Source organism: Gracilinanus agilis, chromosome 5 (assembly GCF_016433145.1).
Source record: "Gracilinanus agilis isolate LMUSP501 chromosome 5, AgileGrace, whole genome shotgun sequence".
NCBI classification, from domain to species: domain Eukaryota; kingdom Metazoa; phylum Chordata; class Mammalia; order Didelphimorphia; family Didelphidae; genus Gracilinanus; species Gracilinanus agilis.
In genome coordinates this window covers 218259315-218277587 of record NC_058134.1, presented here as the reverse complement: position 1 = coordinate 218277587, position 18273 = coordinate 218259315, and the positions used below count along the sequence as shown (strand labels likewise).

Below are 18273 nucleotides of genomic sequence, written 5' to 3'. Positions count from 1 at the left end.
GTGATGACTTTGCTGTTCCAGCAGGGGACACTGTGACAACGGCAAACAGAGAACATATAAGCAGGAAGCTCACTCGCTGCAGCTGGGAAATACAAATTTGTAATTAAAATGCATGACTCCAAATATTAGAGCTCAGAGCTTAAGGCATCAAATGTTCAAAGCTTCTGTTAGCAGCTTCCTTGCGTTTTGAGTTGTACCGTCCATGTGACCTTGGATTAAATCAGTTAGTTTCTCTGGCTGTCACTGTCGGGTAGAAAAGTGGAAAGAATGTGGAGCCTCAGTTTCCCCCTCTCTAAAATAAGGGGTTTGGGCTAGATTGCCTCCAAGGCCCCTCCGAGCACCCAGTCTGTGACCCCATATTCTATTGTCTTGGAGTCAGAGGACCTCGGTTTGGACCTTAGCTTTGCCACATGCCGTATATGGACCTTTGAGGAAGTCTCTTCCTCTCTCGACCTCCCCATTTGTAATATGAAGGGATTGGCCCTGAGGACCCCCAAGATCCATTTTAGATCTAAATCTGTGATCTTATGGCTCATATGGATTCAAAAGAGATTTCAGAGTTTACCTGTCCCAACATACACTCTTGTCATAGTGTCATGGATAGAATAATAATAGCTAACATTTCTATAGATCCATGTTTACAAAATCTTTTACATATATGATCCTATGATCCTCCCAACAACCCTGTAAAGGTAGGTGATATTATTATCCTCATTTTACAGATAAGGAAACTGAGGCTGAGAGAGGTTAAGAGACTTGCCCAAGAAGATACAGAGCTGGAAAGAAATCCATTCTAGAAGTGCCTATTCAGTTTTTGCTTGGATACCTTTGGTGACAGGGAATCCACTTTTCTCCCATGGCAGCCCATTTCACTTTGAGAAAAAAACGAGGGCTGTCCCAGAGTCAAACAGCAGTAAATATTTGAGACTGAATTTGAACTCAGGTCTCCCTGATTCCAGGTCCAGTGGGCTATGGATACACTGTGCCACCTACATCCCTTGGGACTTTTTGTCATGAGTTATGGAAGGTTTATTCAATTTTGTATCATTAATTTGCTCAGAAGCAGTGTATGAGAGAAAGTGCCAGTCTTGGAGTCTCCAGGATCTCTCAAGTCTTACCTTTGACATATGTGGTGTGATCCTAGACAGGTCATTTAATCTCACAGTATTCCAGGGGTGTGCTAGTAAATGTTTCTCAACCAGAACCCTTTTTCTCCCAAAAATGTACTGTAGGAAATGCATTCAAGTTTAATTTGCATAATTGATACTTTATCCCTCATTTCCTAAAAGCCTAGATTATCAACAAAGTAATAAATCGAACCAGGTGTTAGTTGATTTCTTTTTTTTTCTTTTAAAGTCTTACCTTCTGACTTAGAATCAATACTGTGTACTGGTTCCAGGGCAGAGCAGCGGTAAGGCAATGGGGGTGAAGTGACTTGCCCAGGGTCATACAGCTAGGAAGTGTCTGAGGCCAGATTTGAATCTAGGATCTTCTGTCTTTTGACCTGTCTCTTGATCCACTGAGCCATCCGGCTGCCTTCAGAATTAACTGGATTTCTAAGAGGTTCATGCTCACATTGGAGATTTGATAGCAAGCCAGTAGGAACTTCCTCCAGCCCAGAACTATTGTCTAAGACTAGAAATTTCAAAAGAATCGTAGCTCTTCCCTGATAGAGGAGATTTCTTTACTGGAGCTCCCAACAGATCTAACATCTGAACTACCCCTTCTCCCCCAAAGTAAAGGACTGGCTCACAGATTTAGAGCCCTAGGAGACACTAACTATCATCCAGTCTGACCCCTTCCTTTTGAGCGATGAGGAAACGAAAGCGTAGGGAAGGGAAAAGCCAGAATTTGAATTTAGATCTTTGGACTCCTAAGGAGTGCTTTTCCCCCCACTACCAACATAGGCATCTCTTGTCGGTAAAATGTCATCCCTGCCTTTCACAGCAGACACACTCTTTCCCTAGATTGTTTGCCAGCGAGTGTATCAGCTACATTTCCCACTTTATTAGGGGAAGAAGGATTGGGGTGAGGAGGATGGAGATGTTTCAAGGGGCTCTTTGGGATCCTAGTCTTTCCGTCTGCAAGTTGGTTTCTCCATGTCTCCTCTCTAACATCCCCTCTCCCTTTTCCAAACACAGAAACTCCTCAGTCTGCCTCCGTGGGTCCTGATGGATGAGGATGTCCGGATCTTTTTCTACCAGTCTTCCTATGATTCTGAGCAAATCCCCCAGGCATTAAGACGGCTTCGGCCTCGAACCCGGAGAGTGTGAGTGGCGAAACCCATCCAGCTTCTAACCTCTTATGTCAAAGCTGGGTCTCTGAAAAGGCAGAGACCCTAATTGCCAGCATTAGAATCACACTCTGGGGATCGAGCTACCTCCAGAATGTTCCTGCGATAGTGGCACTCCCCTGGTGAAGCCCTTGCCCCCCTAAAATTGGTGGATGAGACAAGGTGAGGTCTGTCCCATTTAGATCCCCTCCATTTTGGAGAAAAGTCATGGTCTTGTTTCATCTCATTGGTAATAATAGCTATCATTTATCTAACACCTAAAGGTTTGTAAAGCATTTTAAAAATATTTTCTCATTTTATCTTCTCAATAATCTTGGAAGATAGGGACTATTATCATGGTCATTTTCACAATGAGAAAACCAAGGCAAACTTGCCCAGAGTCACACAGCTTTTACCTGAGGCCAGATTTGAACTCAGATCTTCTTAGTCAAGAAGGCTCAGCCTACTGTACCACAAAGCTGTCTCGATGATTCAAGTGGCAATTGATTTCTAATTCATATATACTCTTAAAAAGTTGTCTGAGAAAGTAAAGGATTTCTCCAGTCACTATGTGTCAAAGGCAGGGAGTTGATTTGGCATCTTTCAAACTCTAAGACTGGCTATTTTTTCCACTAGTGGTTCTTAAACTTATTTATCTCAGGACTCCCATAGGTACTTCTTAGTTGTATGACCCTGGGAAAGTCACTTAACCCTGTTTGCTTACCCCTGCCCTTCTGTCTTACAGTGGTACCAGGGCAGGAAAGTAAATGTTAAAAAAAAAGGAAGAAATTATTGGGATCTCAAAAAGCTTTAGTTGCTATGAGACATCTTTTGATACTTATTCTATTACAAATTAAAATGATGAAATTTTAAAACAGTGATTGATTCTAAAATATTAATAAACCTATTACATGTTAACATAACATTTTAATGGAAAACAACTATATTTTCTAAAACAGACATGGCAAGACGTGTGGCATTGCTCTGCATCTTTTTGCAAATCTCTTTAATATCTAGTTTAATATAAGACACCTGGATTCTCATATCTAATTCTGTATCCAATCTATGTTGTTTTGGTGGAGGCAGATGAAGGAAAATCTGTCCTTGCACAAATACATACTTAGAAGGGGGAAAAGCCTTCTGGAGAACAAACGACTTAGCCTTTGTTGCATTATAAAACGAGTTTGGATCAGAAGGACATCCTGAAAGGGTCTGGGAGCCCCCAGGGGGCTGTGGTCCAAGCTGGACTATGGAGGTAGCCCCTAATTAATGCCTTGGCAGGGAGTGCTTAATAGAGGCATTTTGTCCAGAGGAAGGGAGTGGGATCAAATTGCTGTCCTCTCCTCGAGCCAGGAACCATCTGGAGTCAGTCTTGGGGACCAGATTTTAGGAAGGAAACTGCCCAGCAGCAACAAATCCAGAAGCACATGACAAAGATTGTGAGGGGAGCTGAAAGCAAAACCATAGGAGGGATGGTTGAGGGACCTGGAATATTGAGTCTGGAGAAGAGAATGTTTGAGGGGCATCTGAGAAGAGATGCTCAATTCTGGGGAGCGCTGTTGCTAGAAGAGGTAACTGGCTTCTCTGCTTTGGTCCCAGAGAGCACTGAGGGCAAGGTACAAGGGATGTTGATTTAGGCTTGATGGCAGGCAGGAAAGGAAAGGAAAGGGGAAAGGAGAGGAGAGGAGAGGAAAGGAAAGAAAAGGAAAGGCAAAGAAAGGGGAATGGAAAGGAACCTTCTTAACAGTTGTGCTCTCTCTAAGTGGAACAGTCTGTCTCAGGAGGTTCAGACAAACATATGAGTTAGAACAGAAGGGGGCCTTAGGCATTATCTAGTCCAGGGGGTAGCTGGGTAGCTCAGTGGATGGAGAGTCAAGCCTTGAGACAGGAGGTCCTGGTTCAAATCTGACCTCAGATACTTCCCAGCTGGGTGACCCTGGCCAAGTCATTTACCCCCCCCCCCCACCTGCCTAGCCCTTACTGCTCTTCTGCCTTGGAACCAATACACAGTATTGATTCTAAGACAGAAAGTAAGGGTTAAAAAATAATTATCTAGTCCATCACCTCATTTCATAGATGAAAAGCTGGGGCCTAGAAAGGCCCATTGGCTTTCCTAGCATCACACAGATAGAGAGTTCTGGCTCACAGGCTCCCTCCAAGAGGAGGTTGGGTGCTCATGTATTGAGGGCATTGCTGAGGGAGGTGTGGAGCAAGTCCTGAAGCAGAAGAGAAGTCCAACCCTGTAGGATCAATGTGAGCAGGTAGGGCTTGTGGTGGGGTCTAGAGTTCTATATTGGAGGCCAAGGACATTGGGTAGAGTCTGCCTCTGCCATTTACTTCCCTTGTGGCTTGGGGAAAGGCAGTTTCCCTCTCTCAGCCTCAGTTTCCTCGTCTGTAAAATGAAGGGATTGTACTAGGCAACCTCCAAAGTCTCCTTCAGATCTAAATCCTAATTTCTTATGAATCTCTCCAGGCTCCCCATCCCACTTTTGAACAGCTCTGCTGGAAGGCTTATGCTTAANTCTCTCCAGGCTCCCCATCCCACTTTTGAACAGCTCTGCTGGAAGGCTTATGCTTAAATCTTCCTTCTTGTTCTCTTCACCCATTGTGTCTTGCTCAATCCTCTGTGGAAAAAAGGAACAAACGTTTATAAGCAAATACTATGCACCAGGAACTGTGCTAAGTGCTTTACAAATATTGCCTCATTTGAACCTAACAACAACCCTGGGAGGAAGGTGTTGTTATTACCCCCATTTATAGATGAGGAAAGTGAGGCAGACAAATGACTTGCCTGGGCTCACACTGCCAGTAAGTGTCTGAAGCTGGATTTTATTTCAGGTCTTCTTGACTCCAGTCCCTCCCCTCTATTCCCTGAGCCATCTTGTGCCCAACAAAATAAGTTGAATTCCTTTTCCCACTGACATCTCTTCAGAATTCAAAGACAGTTAGCCTATCCCCTGCAGTCTTCTCTTCTCCAGGTCCTGGAACCAGTCCTCAGGAGTCAGGGCTTTCAATCTATCTTTCAATCAACATATGTTCATGAAGTGACTACTACATGCTGGGCACTACAAAGGATACAAGGGCCAACGTGAAATACTTCCTGTCCTCAAGGGGTTTCATTCTAGCAGGGGATTACATGTATACCCACAGGCACACATGTACATGTCCAGAAATGTTTGTCGACCAACAAACATTTCTGAACCCCTTACTATGTCCCTATTTGCTGGGCTAAGCATTGCAGATACAAAGACAAAAAGGGAGCTTTCCCTCCAGGGGCTTACAGTCTAAAAGGGGAGGCAGTGTGGGTTTTAATGGAAATATACAGAATAGATTCACAGAAGGTATGGCGTGATTTTTTTTTTGTGAGGGGGACTGGTAAAGAGGTCTCCTCACCATCCTGCTCGCTCTGTTCTGGATGGATTCTTATCCAGCAACATCTTTCCTAAAGTGGGAAGCCTACATGTAAGGTCCTTCCCAGCCCTGAATCCAAAGCAGCCTCGGGACAGGAGTTTGGGGCCAGTGCTAATAGGTTACTTCCTTTCTATTTTGCCTGCGATGGCTCCTGTTCTCAAATAATGAGAGAAAAAGCAAACGTCTGTCCTCTGGCTTCTGCTTCTCTCTCTGGGCCAGCTCAGCCCTTCTCTTTTGTCAGATTAGGCAATAATCATTTATTAAGCATGAGGCACTGTGCTAAGGGCTGCGGCTACAAAGACAAGCTGAAGGAAAGATGGTCCCTGCCTCAAGGAGCTCCCTTTCAAATGGGTCTTGTTTCCCTTGGGCCAAAGGAAGCGTCTCCTTGGGGGAGAAGGTACTGTGTGAGCTTTCCCCTCCTCTAGACCTTGAGAAAGTAAGGTATGTCTCTCTTTGCAGCAAGAACATCTCTCAAGCCCCTGGTTTCGACCGTCTGGGTGCCCCATGTGCTGAGGTATGTGTTCCCTCAGGCTTTCATCTCCTCCCCAGCAGGTTTCTCGCCATCACCATGGACAGTGACTTTGTGGCTAATCAGTCCATTCCCAGATAGTTGTCACTGAATGTCTCCTGTTCCACGTGTGGGAGCACGTATGCCTTAGGGTGAGAGGATGGAGGGGATGGAGGGTAAGACTGTATAATGAGGTGAGGAGAACTGAATTTGGGGTCAGATAAAACTTGAGTTTGAATTCTGCCTCTGCCACTAACTAGCAGTGTGATGGGGAGAAAGTCAATAATTGTCTGGGTCTTAGGTGACTCGTTTGTAAAATAGGGACCTATCTCATAGAGTTTTTATTCATGAGAGCTGACATTTATATGGTCATTTAAAAAGGTTTGTGAAGCACTTTGCCTCCAGTCATTTATCTGATCCTCTCAATTCATCAAATCTGTATCATAAAATGGGGCAGCTGGACTAGATGGTCTCTGAGGTCCAATGGTCCCAAATCTGTTTCCTCCTCTGTAAAGTGGAGGGGTTTGGACTAAATGGCCCCTGAGGTCCCTTCTAGCTTTCGAGCTAGGAACCTATTAAATGTCTACTGTGTGCCAGGCACTGCTGTTGCGAGGATCAAATGAGATAATGTGCATAAAAGGCTTTGTAATCCTTGGAGAGCTATTGAATTTATTAAGTCAGTGCTTAATAAATGATTTTTCACTCACTCAGATGTCAGCTACTAGTGTATGGCTTTAGCTGGATAGATAAGATGTTGGATTATAGCTCTGGAGCTGGGAGGGACTTTAGAGTTCATCTAGTCCAATCTTCTGGTTTCCCAAATGGGGAAACCAAGGCTCAGAGAGACTGAGTGACTAGCCCAGGTTCACAACTAGTAGGTGACTAAGGCAAGATTTGAATTCATTTTTTTTCAGATTCAATACATATTCCACCCCATCAAGAGAGTTGTTTGTTATAGCAGAGAAGTCCAGTTGGTCAGCATCACTGTTACCATTTCAGAATGTAGACTAATTAATGTACTTCAGAACAGACCAGCCAAAGTCAGATTATCAAGAGATGGATTTTTATTACACAATGGTTTTTTTAAAAAAAAAACTCTTATCTTCCATCTTGGAATCAGTACTGTGTATTAGTTCCAAGGCAGAAGAGTGGTAAGGACTAGGCAATGGGAGTCAAGTGACTTGCCCGGGGTCACATAGCTAGGACGTGTCTGAGGCCAGATTTGAACCCAGGACCTCCCGTCTCTAGACCTGGCTCTCAATCCACTGAGCCACCCAGCTACACCCTACACAACGTTGAATCCAAATTCAATAGCTAAACCCCTTAACTCTGTTTCCCAGAATTAATTATTTTTATTTCATAAATTTATATTTTCCTCAGGAATGTTTGCCTCCCTTCTCCCACTTTCCTAAGGATTATAGGCATTTAGGACTGTATCTTCACATATTAATCCCAGCTAATTTCTTGTCTTCTTAGGCCCTATTTGATTTTACTGGAAACAGCAAACTGGAGCTGACGTTCAAGGCCAAAGACATGATTTTCCTGTTGAGCCGCATCAACAAGGACTGGCTGGAGGTAAGATGACCTAGTGGTGACTATTTGAGGGTAATATGAGGAAGAGAAATAAAGCAATGAGGGGAGATGGTAAGGTTACTCAGAACCATAGTCCATGAGACTACCTCGAGAGACTTAAGGGATCTTGATTATTGACTCATTGACTGACTGTCTGACATTGTTGTAATTCCTTGAGAGCAGAGTTTTGTCTTTGTAGTTGGAGGCAATCAATAAATAATCACTTGCTGACTGACTGATTATTCTTCAAAGATCTGAAGGTTCATACATGGAAGAGGTCTCAGAAAGGACAGTTGTGTTTATATTTTACATGAATGCTTTTTCCTGTCAGTAGAATGTAAACTCCTTGAGGGTGGGGCAGGATTCTTTAATTTGTCTTTGTTTTCTGGTCGCTCAGTTCAGATCCTTTCGTTTAAGCTTGTAGGAGCACCCTAGCATGTGTGTGCATGCATATATGCACACATTCCCCCCAACTCATATTTAATTAATCAAGTAGATAATATTTGTGGGAAAAAAAACCTGGGCAGAGTGCCAGGCACATAGTAGGTGCTATATAAATACTTATTCCCTCCATCCTTCTCTCAACCAATGGATCAAATCTTTCAGTTATTACTATGAGTGCTCTCTGTTAGACACTGTCCTGGGTGCTGGAGGTAGAAAGACAGAATGGAAGAATCTCCCTATACTCAAGGAGCTTTTATCCTAATAGAGGTCAGAGGGGAAGGAAACAGTACAAATGATTCTGACAGTTTTTATTTTAAGTAAAACTTTGGTAAGTCTTCAACATATTATAATTAAAAAATGTATGACATAAAGTGCCTCCAAAAGTTAAAACCTTATACAAAATGTTAGCTTCAACCACCACCACCACCACCACCACAACAACAACAAGATTCTAGAGCAGGATTTCCTGACCTGGAATCTCTGATCTTGCTTTCAGGCACATAGGAGGTATGTTGGATAGAGTGCTAGACCTAGAGTAAGGAAGATCTGAGTTCAAACCTGGACAAGGTGACACAAGTAAACCACAGGATCATAAATCTAGAGACTCAGGACAAATTCATTGTGCTTTTCTCCTTATCCCAATGTCTCTTAATTTGGCAGAGGTGAGAGGGAACTGGTACCAGAGACAGTAAGTCCTGTTTCTAATAGCATTTTAAACATTTTGTGCACAATACAGTGAAATAGGGAGGATAGTGGATGTATTATCCTCCCTGTTTTACAAAGGAGGAAACTGATCTCTGAGAGGCCAAATGATTCAGTCACATATGATCACACACTTATTAAGTGCCTAAGTTGGGTCTCAACTCAGTTACTCTGTCCAGGTCACTACGTTGTCTCTCAAGGTTCCATGCTCTCTTGCCATTTTTCCAGGGCACTACCCATGGCGCCACCGGGATCTTCCCAGTCTCCTTTGTGAGAATCATCAAAGATTTCCCTGAGGAGGAGGATGATCTCACGAATTGGCTGCGATGTTACTATTATGAAGACACAGTGAGCACCATCAGGTACTTCAGCTCAGGAGCTGGGGTCTGTGGCCTTCCCTTACTGTTCCCAGTTCCCTTTGATACTGGTCTCCTCCTCTCCCATCACCTTACTGGGCCCTGAGTAAGTATAAGAGTGGATAAAGATGTTGCTGATTGGATAGTTCAAAGTCAAGGGAATTTGGCTAGCACAATGCTTTGTAATCAATCCATCACTCAGTCAAAAAGTATTTATTACTTTGGGACTAGTAGGAGAAACTGTGGATAAAGTACTGCACTTGGAGTTAGGAGGATCTAAATTCAAATCTTTCCTTCAATATTCATTTGCAGTGGAACCTTGAGCTTAACCATTATTAGTTTGTCGAATTGAATATTAGGAAGCCAAAATGTAGGTAGAAGAAGAAGGAAATGCTTGGTCTGATTCAATCTAATTGAATTCCTAGAAATGAATAAAATAGATGGGCCTTCTGCTGACTCAGCCACTGCTGCTGAATTATACCCACATTTATTGGGGGAAGGATCATTGTAGTGCCCAGTGGAGATTAGAACTCAACCAAGGAGTGATTGGATAACACCACTTGCCAACCGAATGTCAGCTCTGATGTCATGCTGGATTGAGGAGGGAGATCCTATTGGCATTAGTGAAATTCCAAATGAGCAGACCAGAAGGGGTCAACATCTGTATGGTGGTACTATATACAAGATGTGGCAGCAATATTCCTATATCAAACTGAGTATTGGAAGAGATCTCACAAACTTGAAATGAAATCGCCACTATAACAAACCTGATAAGTGATCACCTAACGTCCAACTGAAGAACCCCAGGGACAGGAAGCTTACTACCTTCCTAGGCAACCAATTCAACTATTGGACAATCCTAACTGTTAGGATATTTTTCCTGACCTCAAGAATGAATTTCCTTCTTTGCAACTTAATTGATCAATCAACAATCAACAAATGCTGATTATGTAGGTGCAGTGATATGCCTACTCTGTGCAATAAAAAAAAAGACAGAGTCTGCCCCTAAAGAACTTATGTCCTACTGGTGGTGGCAGGTGGGCTGGGGACATGTTATACATGTTTGTGGAGAAGTCAATGCAGGGTACTGAATAGCTCCCATTGATTTATGGTCTTTTCCATTTGGGAGTTCTGTCCAATAGTGCCAATAATGACTCTCCCACTTCCCATCTTTCCCGTTTGACTCTTGACCACATCTTTCCATAATCTTGCCTTAGGATATTTATCCAATATGTTGGAAATTTTCCTCATTTTCTCCTGATATCAAAAGGGTACCGTTGACTATGCACCTCTCACACAGAATAATTACCCATTTATTTGGTAGGTAAGCAGAAGGAATCAGGAATGACCTTTTGAAGGAAGTGGCATCTGAACTGAACCTTGAAAGAAGCTTAGGAGTAAGAGCTTCATAACATAACTTCATAAGTGGGCAGTCATGGAGGAGGAAGATAGAATGTTGCATAGAGAGAATAGACTAGTTCTACTCATTATTCTTGGTTCTGTCACTTGAATCAAAGAGGCCAAAGCTAATCCTTCTTCCATTTTTTTTTTTGCTGTTCTTGAGTGATTTTTTTGGTTTGTTTTTAATGTTATGTTTTATTGTCATGCAAAACCCACTTCCATATTGGTCATTGTTGTAAGAGCAAACTTGTACTTAACCAAAATCCCAAAATAAAACCAAAGATACCCTGATGTGAAAGGAACAGTGAGCATCCATCTTTCACAAACTCATACTGACAAATCTCTCATTTCTCTGTGTCACCTTCTTAGAGACATTGCTGTAGAAGAGGACCTCAGGAGCACCCCACTTTATAAAGATCTTGTGGATCTAATGAGGTGAGGGGGCCCTGAAAGAGCATAAGAAACATTCTAAAGACATCTTGGTAATTTAAGGTGGGGGGACGGGAGAAGGCAACTCTCCAGGCAAGCCCTTCAGACTAAGGATCCTGAGGCTTGAGGAACCAGAAAGTCATGGGCTCTAATCTTTAAGATACATCCTCAAAGGGGCAGCTGGGTGGCTCAGTGGATTGAGAGCCAGGCCTAGATATGGGAGATCCCATGTTCAAATCTGGCCTTAGACACTTCCTAGCTGTGTGACCCTGGGCAAGTCATTTAACCCTTATTGCTTAGTCCTTACCACTCTTCTGCCTTGGAACACAATATTGATTCTAAGATGAAAGGTAAAGGTTTTTAAAAAATATGAATTCTCAAGTAATGGGCAGGGAATATTTTCTCCTGGGGAAAAGCTGAGTCCAGAAAGGGAAATCAAACCCTCAATAGTTGGTTGTTTGTCCTCCAAATGAGGGCTTGGAGAGGTGCTGGTTCTGTGGGGAAAATCCTACTTACTCACATTCTTATAGCTCTCTCTGGTTTGTAGATCATTTCCCTCTCAGTCCCATGAAGTAGGCTGTCCAGGCATCATTATCTCCTTTCCAGAGGTGAAGAAACAAGCTTTGAGATGCACATGAAATGATTTGCTCTCAGCTGTGCAGAAAGGCAGTATCAGAGTCAGGATGTTTCATGAGAAGCATCTGAGTAGTGCAGTAGAAAGTTGATGAAGTGGGTTCAAATCCTACCTCTACCAGTGCCACTTGTATGATGGAGGGCAAATTATTTTTCTTCTCCATGCCTCAGTTTCTCTATCTATCAAATAATGCCATTAGAATCAATAAATAAACATTTATTAAGTGCCTACTATGTGCATGCTAGGCACTATGCTAAGCACTGGAGATACAAAAGGAGGCAAAAGATAATCACCACCCACAAGGAGTTCATCGTTTAATAGGGGGAGACATCATGTAAAGAACTATCAATCAACAAACATTTATTAAGAGCCTATTAAGTGTCTTAGCCCTGTGCTAAGTGCTGGGGATACAGAAGAGGCAAAAGACAGTCCTTGCTCTTAAGGAGTTTATGATCTGAAGGGCAGAGTAGAATGGTGGAGAGCACCCTGGATTTGGAGCCTATGTTCAAATCCCAACACTACTACTTAGTGTATAGTCTTGAGCAAACCCCTTTGCTCTGGGACTCAGTTTCTTCCCCTGTAAGATGAATAGATTAGACAACATGACTGCAGTCTCCTCTAACTCTAAAGCTATAATTATAAGGATGGACACGCCTGGTCCTCTAATTAAAAACCCAACATTCTTCTCCACATTTCTCTCCTTGACACTGTCCAGAGCACACCTAAGTCTTGTTCTTGTCCCCTTGCCCTCATTCTCCCTCACCAGGCGAGAGTTCCAACGCAGTGACATCGCTCTAAATTACCGGGATAGCCAGGGGGACCTGGTGCGGCTGCTGTCTGACCAGGACGTGGAGCTCATGGTGAAACAGGCCTGGGACCATCCCTCCCAAAAACGACTCTTCCCCTGGAAGCTTCACATCACGCAGCAAGATGACTTCCATGTCTACAACACGGCCCCTTGAAGAGGGGTCCTTTATTGGGGTGGGGCAGAAAGGAGGATGAGAGGCCAATGAGCCCCTTCCCTGGCAGCTTCCCCATCCTGGGGAAGCCCAGCTCCTGATGGAGCCCAGCTGGCATCCTGCTCCCTGTGCTCTGCTCCCATGCTACCTCCCCCAGCATGAATGAAATAAACAGCTGAGAATCTGCAGCATCAGCCCCCAGAGTGGCCTTGTGCTGGAGTTAAGAGAGATCTCTTTTTGAGTTCCATCATATACTTTTTTGTGCTTCCCTTAAACCAGAGAATATCAGATCAAGGAAGACCAGAGTTCAAGTTCTCTTTCTTAAAAAAACCCTTACCTTCTGTTTTAGTATCAATTCTAAGACAGAAAATATCAAGGGCTAGGCAATTTGGGTTAAGTGACTTGTCCAGGGTCACACAGCTAGGAAGTGTCTAAGGCTAGGTTTGAACTGACTTCAGATCCCAAGTTCAAGTTCTACAACTGATGTTATAGACACCTTAGGGTGCCAAATCACTTCCCCTCTCAGGGTCTCAGGCTCCTCATCTGTAAAATGAGAAGATTGGACTAGCTGCCTTCTGAGGTCTCTAAATCCTCTAAACTCTAAATTCATAATCCTACAAAATCACTTAACTTTTAACTAATCTATAAAATGAGAACATAACATGAGATAGTCTCTGAGTTTCGTTCCACCTTTAAGTCTACAGATCCTGTTCTCTGCTCTTGGGGACTTTCAGCACATGGCAGGAAAAAGGAGCTGATGCTAGGGGAGCTGTCTTAGTAAGTTCCTTCCACTTTGAAATCTAGGATCTTTTCTGATTCTGACATTGTCAGGGAATTTTCTAATCTGATTACAGGGTCACCACCCCCTGAGAGGAGAGGTACAAATATGAGAGCATCCCAGAGTTTATGAGGGGCTTTAGAGATCAGCTTGAAGAAGTCCTTCATTTAACAACTGAGGAAACTGAGGCCTGAAGAGGAAGCCACCACCATAATAGGATTATTGATTTAGCACTGGAAGGGACCTCATTGGCTATCTAGGTCAATGCCCCCATTTTACAAATGAGAAAATTAAAAGGTCAGAGAAGGTTATTGGCTTGCCCAAACTCACAATGGGAGTAAGAAGCAGAGGTAACATTTGAACTCAGGTATTCTAAATTATTATGCCATGTTCCCGTTTTCATTTCCCTTTTACAGGCAAGGAGGAAACAGACTCAGAGAAGTAGTCTTTTGTTCAAGGTCACTTTCGAAACAAAGAACCAGCAGGATAAGTTGGGGGGAGGGCTGGGCTCTTTTGCTCCCTGAAGCAGTTTGTGTCTAATTTGCTGAGTCTCCAGTTATTGCTGTGGTCATTTCTAAGACTTTTCCAGTGGTTTCTGTACTTTCAGAGTCTGGCTCCTTATTAAAATAAAAAAAAAAAAAAGCAAGTGCTTGTTCTGGCCCCTGTGGTGCCTTCGAGGCACAGCCAGGCTGAGAACTGCTGATGTATGGGCAGATGGTGGCTTCCTTCCATTGGGCAGGGGCTGCTTCCAAGGTTCAGCTCTTCCTGCTCATTGATTGCTTGAAGAAAGCCCTGCTGTTGTTTCCTCTAGCATGCAACATTTTCTACAATCCATCAAATAGTTTTCCAGAGGGAGGGACCAAATTGTCTTACTGTTTTGTTTCTAGAGGACAGTTCTAACTTAGGGGGAGAAAAGCATCATATTGGAAATATTCAAGTCGACTACCTCTGGCCTCCACTGAAGTTCACCTCTGAAGCCTCAGCTTGGATCTGGAAGGCTTTTCTCAAAGGATCAAAAGTGCTGGTGGCCTCTTCTAGGCTGGGAAGGCTTTGGGTACAAACCTGGCAATAGAGCTCTTGTCTTAGTCCAAGGAGCAGCTCTGCTAAGAGCAGAAAGATTCATTACCAGAAGGTTGATCATCAAGGGGTGGATTTTTAATTTTTTATTTTTGAGCTCAGCAACCCAAGAATGAGCAAAAATGCAAAATGCTCCATAGTTCTTTTTGGTTCCTTTCTCTTGAGACACTGAGAATGGAAGGACAGTCAATGTGGCAAAATGGGAAGTCTTCAGAAGTCAAATGACTTAAGGTCAAATCTGGACTCTGCATCTTATCCTTGTGATCTTGGTCAAGTCACTTTATCTCAGGGGACTTCCTATGAACAATGAAAGGGTTAGATCAAAGTTTCTTCCCACTATAATTTTGATCCTATGATGCTGACAGAGAAAAGTAAAATGATAAAGAGGATGTTTAGTTCTTAGATCACTTACAAATATTAATTCAATGACTAATGCTCTTTGAACCAAAGTAAGTCACCCTGTGCCTCAAGACTATAGACTCAAATATCTCTTTTGTCCCACAAAAGGCAAATATGAAGAAGTATGGCTGCTTTCTCATCTCTATAGAATCTTTATTAAAATGGTCTACACATAGAATGAGAGTATCCTTGATGAAAACGTGAGTAGGGAACAGTTGACATTTGCAAATAATTTTCCACTGAATGACAGACCATTTATCCTCATAAGTGATTAAAGAGAACAGAGAAAATATGAGCCTTCTGGGTTTATTGTTCATTGAATATTTTTTAGACTTGGCAGAACAAAATAACTCCCAACTTTTTAAAAGTGCTACATGTTTAACCTTTATTTTAATTAGGGTTAGACTGTCTGTAGAAAGAGCACAGGTCCTTACCCTGCTTTATCCACCATGCTTTTGAATGGTCTTATCCTGTTTATTGTATATTACAATTGTAATAAGGGTTTGAAAACTGACTAACATTTTGGGATTTGTCATTTAAAATGGTGAGCACTTCCTTTTGGGTGCAAGAGTGAGTTAGGAACCAGAAGGCAGACTTGCCTTGGAACCAATACACAGCATTGATTCTAAGATGGGAGGCAAGATTAAAACAGCAACAACAATATTTAGCTCCTTCTTGGGACATATTAGATTTCTGCCCTACTGGAAGTGTGGGCATTTTGGGTAAATTTCTCTTGACTTTGAATTCCCTCTATACAATAGGCAGAGGTGGGGAGTAGATGATTGGCAAAGTCTCTCCAAAATCTGAGTTCTATCATCTCCAGGACCACAAGCTTTGAAAGCTTAACGCAAAGCCCAGTTCATGGTCATTGGGTTTAGACCAAGACCCATAGAAGACATCTACCAAAAAAGGGTATTGGATTGGAACTAGAGAAACTGCAGAAGAGGGGCCTTTCCATGTCATGGCCAGGATCAAACTTGGTGGGGTGGTGGGGTCAGCCAGGATGGCAGGTGGACTTAAGAATAAGGTGGCCTTCATCTAAAAAGCTTCAATATTTGCGTAGGGACCCTCCATGGCTTTTATTCATGGAACTTCTATGCATTGACAAATAAGGGTAATGGTAAAGCTGACAGCCTGAGTAAGTGGCAGCATAACCTGCATGTAAGAGTAGTGTAATGATATTTCATCAAGGAGACATCAAGGGCACGTGGGTGGCTCAGTGGATTGAGAGCTGGGCTGAGAGATGGGAGATCCTGGGTTCAACTCTGGCCTCAGACACTTCCTAGCTGTGTGATCCTGGACAAGTCACTTAACCCCATTGCCTAGCCCTTACCGCTCTTTTGCCTTGGAACCAATACACAGAATTTGATTCTAAGATGGAAGGTAAGGGTTAAAAACAAAGGAGATATATACTCATAAATGAGGGTGGGCTGATCCTAAAATGAGAATGAGAGAGAATAGATGGAGACCCTGAGTTTGTCTGGGGACCCATGGAATATTAAAGACAGCTAGAGGACAATGACATTGCATTGGGCAATTGTATGGAACTGACTCTAGAGGCTGAAGATTTGGATTCAAATCCCACTACTGATAACTATTATCTGGGTGATCCTGTGTTGTGGGAGAGTTTGATATTATCTGCTTCTGGAGGGCATACTCTTAAAGAATTCTCTAAAGAGCAGGAATCTTTACAAAGAGAGGAATTTATGGAGTGGCTGGGAGGCAGGTGCAGGTGAGGAGAAGAGGTCCAGGATTTTTATACCTTAAAGGAACACAGATTGCATAAATAAGAATGGAAGGTGGGGAGGGAGACAAGCAAGGGGGATGAGGTGTCATTCCTGAATGAGGTGCCTTGATGTCTGGGATAGAAGCACAGGTACACATTGTTTATGAGGTGTTAAGCCTTGCTGATAATGGAAGGTGAGTTGCATATCTCGGAGAATCTAGTGATGTTTGAGATGCAAACAGAAAGTGCTTATCAGAAAGCTAGGGGAAATGTATCTCTCAGAAAATCATTTGATTAAGCAGTTTGTCCCTTTAGTTGCATCAGGGCTGGCTTTCTTTATTGCCAGCACATCTGGGGTCCAGGATTGGGAAATTCCTCAGGTATTCTTTTGACCTGGGATTCTGCTAGAGATTTGGAGTGTCCAGAGGGCCCTGTACCCCCATACCACCCAGAAATATCACTTAACCTCTTTGAGCCCCAGATTCCTCATAGGCAAAATGGGAAGAGGGGGTAAATTAGAAGCCCTTGGAGGTTTCTTTTAAATCTAAATCCATGTTCTTATAATAAGTAATAAACAAGAATTCCTCAGGATGAGAAGGTATGGATAGAGGGAAGAGCCATGGATCCATCCAAATTTGACTCATAATTACATGGCATTTGAGCATTTGTAAGATTCCAGCACCTAGGACAGTGCCACACACTTAGTAGGCCCTTTTTATTGATTGATTGTTGTTTTGAAAGCAGCCCTGTGAGTTACCTCATATAAATATTATTGCCCCTATTGTAGTTTCTATTTTTCCAGCCCTGATCTCTCTTGGGACGGGTTGCCTCCTTTCTAGCTATGGCCCTTCCTCCTTTCTCTTCTGGAATCCTTTATCCCTGGAACCTCTCAAGGTAAGAGTTTCCATGCCTTATCACCATGGACCAATCCTATAAGTGTGTCAGAGATCTCTGTCCCTTCTTAAGTCCTACCTAGTCCTCTCCATTGATAATGGACAACCTGAGTGTACCTGAACTGAAGGACAGGTGACAAGAGTCAATGTGCCAGATAAGGAGGACATTTTCTTATTGGATTCATCAATCAATAATCATCAAGTATTTATTAAGCTTCTATTGTATGCTAGACACTGTGCTAGGCTCTGTAGATGAAAACAAAATATTCTGCTGGGGTCATCTATATGTATATCTATAAGTGTATGCAAAATATACTCAGGGATTCATATATATATGATATATGTTTATATGATATATGATTATATATAATATATTATATATACTTATATATATTATATATATATTTATTTATATACATATATGTACAAAAATGATGCTTGTGATCTTATTGTTCAGATTTTTCTCTTCAGTGAGGCAGAAAGCAGCCTACTTTCTACATGAATAAATCTTTTCCTGATCCCCCACCAGGTACAAGTGTCTCCCCTTCCCAAAACTTCATCTTGTACACATTCTGCATGTGCTTTTATGTGTAGATGTTGTCTCTCCTATTAGAATTTAAGCTCCTGGAAGGGAGGGGAACTGTTTCATTTTGGGTTTTGTGTTCCTAGCACTTAGTCCACTGTCTGGCAAATAGTAGGTGCTTAATAAATA

General features: G+C 42.6%; 1 protein-coding gene across 1 annotated transcript in view; it reads left to right on the top strand.

Annotated features, from left to right (window-relative positions):
* NCF4 (neutrophil cytosolic factor 4) overlaps positions 1-12912 on the top strand; it is a 30657-nt gene extending 17745 nt beyond the window's left edge. Inside the window, exons 5-10 of the mRNA XM_044678232.1 lie at positions 2142-2269; positions 6143-6197; positions 7668-7766; positions 9138-9271; positions 11036-11101; positions 12496-12912. Coding sequence (XP_044534167.1) covers positions 2142-2269; positions 6143-6197; positions 7668-7766; positions 9138-9271; positions 11036-11101; positions 12496-12691 — 678 coding nt within the window. The 3' untranslated portion in view covers positions 12692-12912. The remainder of the gene's footprint in view (positions 1-2141; positions 2270-6142; positions 6198-7667; positions 7767-9137; positions 9272-11035; positions 11102-12495) is intronic.
* Positions 12913-18273: the final 5361 nt, after the last annotated feature.